Source organism: Haliotis cracherodii, unplaced genomic scaffold, assembly GCF_022045235.1.
Source record: "Haliotis cracherodii isolate W230 unplaced genomic scaffold, xgHalCrac1.p SCAF_13, whole genome shotgun sequence".
Lineage (NCBI taxonomy): Eukaryota > Metazoa > Mollusca > Gastropoda > Lepetellida > Haliotidae > Haliotis > Haliotis cracherodii.
The window spans coordinates 39738588-39749324 of NW_027266268.1; the positions used below are offsets into that span (position 1 = coordinate 39738588).

General features: G+C 43.3%; 1 protein-coding gene across 1 annotated transcript; it reads left to right on the top strand.

Annotated features, from left to right (window-relative positions):
* Positions 1 to 1331: 1331 nt before the first annotated feature.
* On the top strand, positions 1332 to 7035 carry LOC139459921 (zinc finger protein 93-like). Its single transcript, XM_071241653.1, has 2 exons — positions 1332 to 1356; positions 4727 to 7035. The coding sequence occupies exon 2, from the start codon at positions 4801 to 4803 to the stop codon at positions 7033 to 7035; it is 2235 nt and encodes a 744-aa protein (XP_071097754.1). The 5' UTR covers positions 1332 to 1356; positions 4727 to 4800.
* Positions 7036 to 10737: the final 3702 nt, after the last annotated feature.

Here is a 10737-nt window from a genome sequence, read left to right on the forward strand (position 1 = left end):
TCACACACCATCAGTGCATGACACCCAAGAAGACAGGTCACACACCATTAGGGCATGGTGACACACAAGAAGCCTGGCCACACACCACCAGGGCATGACACACAAGAAGCCAGGTCACACACCATCAGGGCATGATGACATACAAAAAGACAGATCACACACCATCAGGGCATGACACACAAGAAGACAGGTCACACGCCATCAGGGCATGACACACAAGAAGCCAGGTCACACGTCATCAGGGCATGATGACACACAAGAAGACAGGTCACGCACCATCAGGGCATGACACACAAGAAGCCAGGTCACACGCCATCAAGGCATGTCTACACAAGAAGCCAGGTCACACACCATCAGGGCATGACACACAAGAAGCCAGGTCACACACCATCAGGGCATGACACACAAGAAGCCAGGTCACACACCATCAGGGCATGACACACAAGAAGCCAGGTCACACACCATCAGTGCATGACACCCAAGAAGACAGGTCACACACCATCAGGGCATGACAACACAAGAAGACAGGTGACTGTCACACCTCATCCCCAGTTCCCTGCTACCGTCTCTGCAATTCCCGCTCGACGAGATAGGTATCAAGGAACTTTGGGTACACGTGCATTATACTGGACAACTATCTGCCATGTTTGTTTGATGCTACTAATAAAGCCGATCACTATTTGACAAAATAGGCTTTACTTACGAAAGCATTTAATTCAAGTCATTGATTTGGGACAAGCCCCCTAAACACCCTGTTATGGCTGACAGCATCTCACAGCTGACAAAACGGGTATGTATGTACATTCCTCATGTATCAAAAGTTTTAATCTTGGAAAACTGAAAATAAACCTTTTTTCAGCTATTTCTTTCATTCACGTTTTCTACCAATAATCTGACAGGTTTTAATGAGAGACAAAGTAACATTAAACACTTACTTCAAACGCTGTTTGTTCAGGTGAATACTTGACTTGCCTTTGCATGTGTTTGTGACACATGCTGCTGGTGGGGCAGGATATGCTCACCAACAGTAACATCACTATTTGATAGCGATTCATAAACACAATGATTATGTTAATGTCGGACTCGTACCATGGACTCAGCTTTCAACAGAGACTTCATATGATTAGGGAAAGGGTTTTGTTGTTTCGATTCACAGAAGTTCACACAATAAAAGGTATAATGGAAAGACCTTCTCTTTCTACTGTCCAAAAAATTGACTAAAAATCATTTTTCCCCACACGGAGTTCCTTCGTCGGGTTTGAACATGAGCAAAGCTAACACATCTTAAACAGAATCAAAAGCGATAAGAATCAGGAGTTACTCCCCTTGGTAAAATGGCTGTCAAGTAAACCTCTTGTAAGCTTTACAAGACATTTTCTTCAAATTCTTAATTAGTTATCCTGCGATCACGACTTACATTTGTCATTTGTATAACGTAACACTGTTTTATAAATATTATTTCAGTATAAATGCTGTGGGCGTTTAGGCATTTCCTAGAATTATCGTAAAATGATTCTCGAACATAAATCGTGTGTCGAGGGACGCGGAATTCAGGCCAATGCCTCCTTAGCTAGGAATGAAAAGAAAACCAACTGATGCTTATGAAGTAATAGCTTTAACATTTAACATAATGCAGCCAACTCTGTTTTCTATTTTAGTCAGCATTGACTTTTTGTCTGTGAGGTTTCGCGGTCGAAAGGGAATGTGAACTGTTATGTTCATCTGTTGTTGGGGATTTATCAAAGGAAAAATCATTTCAATCGATTCACATCATGTCACTAAGTCTTTAACTAGTTTCATCAAGTGTGCTTTTATATAAGAGATCACCATGCCTACTGAACATTGTGCTGGTAGTGGCAGATGTTCCATTAAAGCAATTTAAATAATTGGTGTGATTTACATTGATTATAGAATCTGTTTGCCACCCAATACTATGAATTGCATCATAAAAACTGTCAAGCAAAATTATTCAATATAACCTCACCACTCTCACATGCCTCTTCAAACTTTAGATTTACTTGTGTTAGGTGCGGATAACTCTATCCTTAACCCCTGGATCAATGCATTAACATATTGGCTTACAAATTCCATATGGGCTCCAAATAATTAGACTGGCTGATCTAAAGGGCAACAATTCTTCAACTTTGAATGTATTGACATATGGATGGCTTTTTCTTCATGGATTCAAAATTTGCTTCTTACGGACTATATTCTTCTCTGGTTTAACTTGTGTTCAGCGCTAATGCACCTTGTGATTACACGGTCTAACTGAAGTGGTGCCAGCAAGGCGGCTGATAGTACAAGTATAGTTGCCCTTTTAGTACGAGGGGTGTTCATTAAATATTTCCCTAAACCACTTAGGGTTATCATATTTGGTTGAAATTTCACATGTGTAATGATACATGTATCTATGGGTTATGTCTGAATTTGCAGCACCGAACTATTATTCTTACCACTTTTACAGGCGTTATGATCGAGTACGGTGTGACAATGGAGCTAGTAGAATACCGAGCAGTGATTAGGTTTTTATATTTGAAGCAACTTATGGGGAAGATGCCCCGTCATATGACGTTGTTAAACACTGGCATCGCCAGTTCAAGTGTGGTCGGACATCTGTGGAAACAGCTGCCATTCCTGGTCGCCCCCATTCAGCCATTGATGAGGACACTATCCATCAAGTGGAGACCGCCATTTTGGCAGACCGACGTCTAACTGTTCGCCAGTTAGCACAAGATTTTAAGATCAGTGTAGGGTCTGTGGAAAAAATCATCCATGACAATTTGAACATGCATAAGGTGTCTGCACGATGGATTCCCAGGTTGCTCACACCTTTCCAAAAGCAGGAACGAGTCAGTTGCTCAAAGGATCTTTTGGACATGTGCCAAAAAAAAAAGGCAAACTCTTTTGACAGACTTATCACACAGGATGAAACATTGGTCCATCACTATGATCCTGAGACTAAAGTTCAGTCAATGCAATGGCAGCGTGTGGAGTCAGCACCCCCAAAGAAGGCATGTGTCCAACCCTCTGCAGGCAAGGTCATGCTCACAGTGTTTTGGGACCAGCAGGGAGTAGTGATGATGGATTTCTTGGCAAAGGGTACAACAATTACAGGAGCCTATCATGCTTCACAGTTGCATGAATTGTGGGATGCTATCAAGCTTAAGAGGCGTGGCAGGCTGACCAAGGTTGTCCATCTCCTGCAAGACAATGCTCCAGTACACAACTCTCATGTTGCCCAGAGAGAAGCGCGGTCCTCTGGCTATGAAATCCTTCCACATCCTCCTTACTCTCCTGGGGGCGGTCGGGTAGCCTAGTGGTTGAAGCGTTCGCTCGTCACACCGAAGACCCGGGTTCGATTCCCGACATGGGTACAATGTGTGAAGCCCATTTCTGGTGTCCCCCGCCATGATATTGCTGGAATATTGCTAAAAGTGGCGTAAAATCATACTCACTCACTCACTCCTTACTCTCCTGACCTTGCACCATCTGACTTCCACCTCTTTCCAACCGTGAAATCATTTTTGAAGGGAAAACGTTTCACAGATGATGAAACACTGATTTCTGAGGTCAAGTCCTGGTTTGAGACGCAAATTAAAGCCTTTTACAAGCGAGGTCTCCATAGTTGCATAAAATGATGGGAGAAATGTGTAACTCTTGGTGGTTCCTATGTGGAGAAAGACTAATACCTATGCCAAATTTCATTCCACTAGGTCCATCGGAAGTGGGTCAGGGGAAATCTTTAATGAACACCCCTCGTATGTTTAGCATAGTTGCGAGACCCATATTCAAAATCTTCTCTTCACAGGAAAACACAGACATTGCAGTTCACATTAAATAATCGTCCTGTTTCATAACAGTATCAAGCACAGAAATGTGACATTAACTTATGCGCCCCACTTTAGTAGTTTATTTGATTTTGTTAGTTTGTTGTTTAACATAGCACTCGGCAATATTCCAGCTATATGACAGCAGTATGTAAATAATCATATCCGGAGCAGACAATCCAGTGATATGAGTATTTCATTTGAAGCAGTGATTCATTTTCAAATTAATCGGATAGTCTTTTCAAATGGTGATGAAGTAATGTTGACAATTATTTTGTTTGAAATATTTCATGTCCAGTTTGTAGACATTGTTTGGCAGGGTTTGGGTAATTATTGGAGGCAGGAATGTATTTATTAGGCCTTGAAATTTGAGTCAGCAGTTAGTCAAAGTGTTTTTTCAAAGACTACATCAATTTTCTGAACTGCGAGTTGGCAAGAGCCTAGTCACTGTTTAAGTCATAAAGACAATTCTCAGCATGCTCAGGAGCAAACATACATCGACCCATGAAGATTCCGGGGTAGAATATATAGGTCTTCAGCAACCCACACTTGCTGTGAAAGGAGACTATGCATGTCGTAAAAGGTGACTAACAGGATCCGGTGGTCAGGCTCGCTGACTTGGTTGATACATGTCATCGATCCCAATTGTGTGGATCGATGCTCATGATGTCAGTCACTGGATTGTCTGGTCCAGACTCGATTATTTTACAGACCGCCGTCATATAGCCAGAATATTGCTGAGTGCAGCGTTAAACAACAAACAAACATACATACATACATACATACATACATACATACATACATACATACATACATACATACATACATACATACATACATACATGTTATACATCACTGAAATGTCTTGTCAGTTTAATTCAGTCCTATTCTTTTTCCAGACAGTACACAAATGTGACCAGCTAATGTGGCTGCAGTGTTCCTGAAGCAGCTGGTTTTTTGGATACTCAGCAGAATGAAGAAGAGAAAACACACAATGATGACAAAGACACAAAGTGAAAAACGGAAACTGAATGTTTCCCAACAAAGCACACCCCAAGATATGGCTGATTTGCTGTCATGCACATTTATAAAGATGGTGGTCTTGAATAATGAACTGGAAGTTTCACTGAAGGTACAGTCTGGTAGTGACAGAGAGGTACTCAAACTGATTCAAGATGGCATCACCAAGTTTGAAAATGTTTCAGCAGAAATACGTTCTTCGAAAAACATGTGTGCATGTGTTGAATGTGGGTCCCACGATGCTGTGAAGTGTAAGGTGCTTGCGTTCAATATAAGAGTGGATGAAAAGGTTTACAAATGTTCCAAGTGTAGGGACGTGACAGTGAGTCAATCCCAGCCATGTACTGGTGAAACTGAACACAGTAGAAGTGACACCAGTGCAAAGGATAAGAACGATGCAGATATTCCTGTGACAGAAGAAGTGGATCTCAGGAGTTTCAGAAAATTAAAATTCAGTGTCTCAGGTGAGAATGAGGCCGCTGTCAAAGTTTCGGAATCTGAAACTATGAACGTAGAAACCAGTGACAGTAGAAAGTTGAGGAGGCGAACAAGGAAACAAGATGCTCAGTTTGTTGAAAATGTCAGTGAAGATGAAAGCGACATGAAGGTAGGCCATGTTGAGGATAGCGACAATGATGCCACATTTCACATCAAGGAGAAACATGTGTTCGATGAGGAAGAAGCAAAGCATTCTGGGAAAAGAAAAAGGAAACCAGATATAAAAATAAATAAAAAATCATCCTCTCACATGTGCAATATCTGTGGAAAACAGTTGTTAAATATAAAAACTTTAAAAAGTCACATGACCACACATTCGACAGGAGATGGTCACACATGCAAGATTTGTAACAGGAAGTTTTCGCACATACGATATCTCAAGAAACATGAGAAGACACACACTAAAGACAAGCCATATTCCTGTGAAATATGTGGGCAGAGATTCAAGCTGAAAGAATCGGTGCCCAAGCACATGGTGCTCCATGGTGGTGTGAAACCTCACAAGTGTGATGTGTGTCACAAGGAATTCCACCTGGAGGAGCAGATGAAAAAACATCGACAGATACACACGGATGAACGCAAGTTTATCTGTGAGCTGTGCGGGAAACGTTTCAGGACTCAGGGAAGCATGAAATCTCACAAAGATACTCATGAGGGTCCGTTGAAGCACAGCTGCGACCAGTGTGGGAAGAGTTACCGCAGTGCGTGGTATCTCAAGATCCACAGAAAGACTCACACCGGGGAGAATTTGATCCAGTGTCACACCTGCGGGGATTGGTTCATTGATCCCTGCTACTTCAAGCTACATCAGAAGAAGTTCTGTAAGGGCAAGCCGCTGGCTTGCAGCATGTGTGATCTGGAGTTCCCTCACAACCAGGCCCTACAGAGCCACATGGGACTCCACACTGGCGAGAGGCCCTTCGGCTGCAAGATCTGTGGCAAAGCTTTTGCCAAGGCTCCACTGCTGGCTGAGCACACAAAGAGACACACCCTGGAGAACTGCCACACCTGTCAGTATTGTAAGAAAGGCTTCATTAATAACAAGGAGCTGAAGAGACACGAGAAATGTCATGTGAACAAAAAGAAGAAAGCTAGTCTTCCGGAGAGACTTAAACCAGGGCGAATGGATACCCAGGTTGTGCAGGTCCAGGAGCAGGTCCAGCACCTGGACCAGGTTGCCGTGGAGGTAGAGACTACAGGGCAGTTGGCAGTCTGCCAGTTCCACCAAAACACAGGCCACCTTCAAGTTGTGTCTACTCCCCCTGATATAGCAGTACCTGCTGGGGAGTCCTGCAACAGGTACATCCCCAACTCCATCATGGACCATGCCAGTGCCTCCACCTACACCATCACCTCGGTCAGGCCCGACCTCGACAACTCCGGCGCCAGCACTCAGGTGTTGGATTCTCGTGGCGGCCACATCACGGTCCACGACTCCATCCCTATCACCCACGTGTACACTAGTCCTTCACCTGCAACTGTCCACTTCACGCCCCCCCCGTCCTTCAGCATGACCCGCCCACTTCCCCCTCCGGCCAGCATTGTCTCTACCCCAGAAGGAGAGCAGCTGCAGCAACTGCATCCCATCTCAACAACATCAGACATCAACATGGCGTATGAGAATGAGGCTTCTGTGCAGCATCTCCTCCAGGCAGCAGCAATCATCAAGAACTATCCGTCTCACTACTGATAGGACCGCCTCCGTGGTCTTGTGGTAGAGCATCCGTCCGGAGAGCGGAAGGTCCAGGGTTCGATCCCGGCTGCGTCATACAAAAAGACGTTAAAAGATTGTACTTGTTGTTACCCTGTCTGGCGTTCGGCATTAAGGGGCTAAAACAAGGACTGGTCGGCTCGGAGTCAGTATACAGTGTCTGAGTGGGGTATTCATGTTAAACTGCGGCATGGTATCTCAGTGAGCTAGCACTATAAATCGGCATCAGTCCGGACTAGTACAAGCAGCCACACACACACATACACGTGCATGCACGTCGCTATATAAGTGCAATAATCTTGGACGCGACGTTAAACCCCTTTTCACCTCACCTCACTACTGATAGGGAGGATGATCAAAGCATCCGTGTGTCGGGTTTCACAAGAACTATCCCTCTCATTACTTCTTCCTGTAGGGGGGCGGTCGGGTAGCCTAAAGGTTAAAGCGTTCGCTAGTCAAGCCCAAGACCTGGGTTCGATTCCCCACATGGGCACAATGTGTGAAGCCCATTTCTGGTGTCCCCCGCCATGATATTGCTGGAATATTGCTAAAAGCGGCGTAAAACCATACTCACTCACTCACTCTTCCTGTTGGGATTCTGAATTAGAATTTGTCCCCATCAACTTTTGCTGGTCGTAAGAGGTGACATAATGGATTGGATGGTCAGATTCAGTGTCATCATACAATCACCCCGACAACATGGATCATTGCGCATATCATCAATCGGCGTTAAATAACAAACTTACAAACACACTTCTCATTGCCGAGTAAGCATGGCACAGCTTTGAACATTATTCTTGTGAGCTGACAGCGTCAGTGTGGGGTTTAACAAGGATTTGTTGTGCGCTCTGTCCACTTGACAATCATGTTTGCTGCAGGCAATCAGTTTGGGACAGTTTACCGACATTCTGCTCAAAAGCTTCAAGTACGGTACAGCTGTCATCATCTTGTTGCGACTGAAGGCGTTCGTTTGTTACAGTAGATCTATTGATGTTATGCCCACAACTGTATTTTGTGAAGTTTATGTTTATGCAAATGTTTGTGTTGTAGCAGATATTTTATCATGTATTTTGGCAACATCTTTCCAGACTTGGAGGAAACAGTGTTCTTGTTATGGATACCGGGCTTCGTATGGACTATGATCAATGTGCATATCATACCAGGGTTTGTTTGTTATTTTTGCCAAAATCTGGGGTTGTTTTAAAGGTGGACATTTAGAGAGAAAAAACACTGTCAGGTCTATTATCATGTCCGTCATATATATACACTATATATGTACTATGAACTTGCAGGTTTTACAGTGGGAGTTATTTCCCCTACCTCATTATGCCTTTATAAGTGTAGATAAGTGTAGATTGGGAGAGAATGGGGCCAAGTGCCAAAATATTCACATGTCACACTGAAGGCCTGGGTTTCATTCCATAAATGGGTAAACTGTAGGAAACACATTACTGGTGACACCTCTGTGACCTTGCTGCACGATTGCTTGCAGCAACATTAACCCAACTCTCTCATCCCAAGACCAGTTTAATTATTTCATTTTTTTTTAGCAACGTTAGAAAAACAGGTCCTTTTTCTCCATGTTTTGTCAGTTTGAAGGGAAGAGTGTTCAGTGCTGGAAGTCATGAAATTAGGGATTGGCCATTTGATATTTGAGAGGGTGGGGTGGGGTGGGGTGGGATTTTATCTATCGAATAAAATAAATTGTCCCCAAATGTTTTTGTAAAATATAATTATGCTTCAGACTGTTGAAAAAAAAGGAATTGCATGCCACCCTGTAGGTGAAAAATATATCAATTGTATCACTACGAAATCCCAGGTTTACCCTTATTTGTTTCCTCTTCTCTCTGGGGCAGTCAGGTAGCCTGGTGGTTAAAGTAATCGCTCGTCAGGCCGAAGCCCCGGGTTCGATTCCCGACCTGGGTACAATGTGTGAAGCCTATTTCTGGTGTCCCCTGGCGTGATATTGCTTGAATATTGCTACAAGAGGCGTTTAACCATACTCACTCCTCTCTCAAGTGACGTTTTTACAATTGTTGTCAGTATTGATGATGAAATGCTTGTTAGTGAAACCGTTGTGAGAATCTGGATGTTGCAGTGGATGACCTACAATGGAGACCTGTGTTTGATTTTAATCCTCCTCAGATGTACTTTGCATTTATGTAACAATTAAATAAGCAAAAATACAGCCATTCACATCATGTGTCTGTGTCCTCTGTGAAATTGATCACTGATACTTTCCGTTGTCATGTGAAATATTTCTCATCTCATGCGGGTGATTGCCAGACCTCATTTTCTCCTTTTACATGGACCTAGTTTAGATGGTAACTGAACTAAACGAGTCCTGTTTTCATTCATACATGCTCAGAGCTGTCAATGAAAACATGTATACAGACTTTGTACATGGTAGGGTTTTATTATCGCCGGTAGAGTCCATCTTGTGAAGTGCGTAATATATCATGGCAGATTTGATCTATAAAAATCCTACAAATGATTGTCAAAACCTAGTAAATAAACTTCATTCGATAAACGTTCTATAAAAACAGAGAAAACAGGACAGTGTGTTACAAAAGAGGCCACTAAACCCGGAAATTCAACATTTTCAGAATCAAGTTTGTTTGGGAGGTAGGGGGTATGTCTCAAAACTTTAGGAACTAAGTCTTTAAACTGACATCAAACTTTTGAACTGGTCTCTTACTATGAGTGAGGGAGTTAAAAAAATATATGCCATATTGAACAGTATTGTATTTTATCACAGCGTTTCAGCTTGAAGATCCGGAGTAAAATAGGTCTTCAGCAGCCCATGCTTGCTGTAAAAGGCGACTATGCTTGTCGTAAAAGGCGACCATCGGAATCGAGTGGTCAGGCTTGCTGACTTGCATGGATCAGTGCTCATGATGTCAATCACTGGATTATCTGGTCTAGAGTCAATCATTTACAAACAGCCGACATATAGCTGGAATATTGCTGAGTGAGGTGTCAAACATCAACCAACTAAACAAACAAATCAAACCCTGAAGTGATGCAGGTCTTTGACTTTAACCACTTCGGTGAAACCAACTAAAGAATGAAAAACATTTTTTCCAAAATTTTGGAACATATCAGAATCACTTCCAGAGTATGTTCACATGTCCCCAACATGGCTCCAACATTAGGGAGCTGTGAGGGAGCTGGTCAGTTGTCACGGGCTGCCCCCACAACACACGACACACAATGGGACACTGACACACAACGGGACACTGACACACAATGGGACACTGACACACAATGGGACACTGATGCACAATGGGACACTGACACACAATGGGACACTGATGCACAATGGGATAATGACACACAATGGGATGTTGACACGCAATGGGACACTGACACACAATGAGACACTGACAAACAATGGGATGTTGACACACAACGGGACACTGACACAATGGGACACTGACACTCAACGGGACACTGACACACAATGGGATGCTGACACTCAACGGGACACTGACACACAATGGGACACTGACACACAATGAGACACTGACACATAACGGGACACTGACACACAACGGGACACTGACGCACAATGAGACACTGACACACAATGGGACACTGACACACAATGAGATGCTGACACACAATGAGACACTGACGCACAATGAGACACTGACACACAATGGGACACTGAGGCACAAC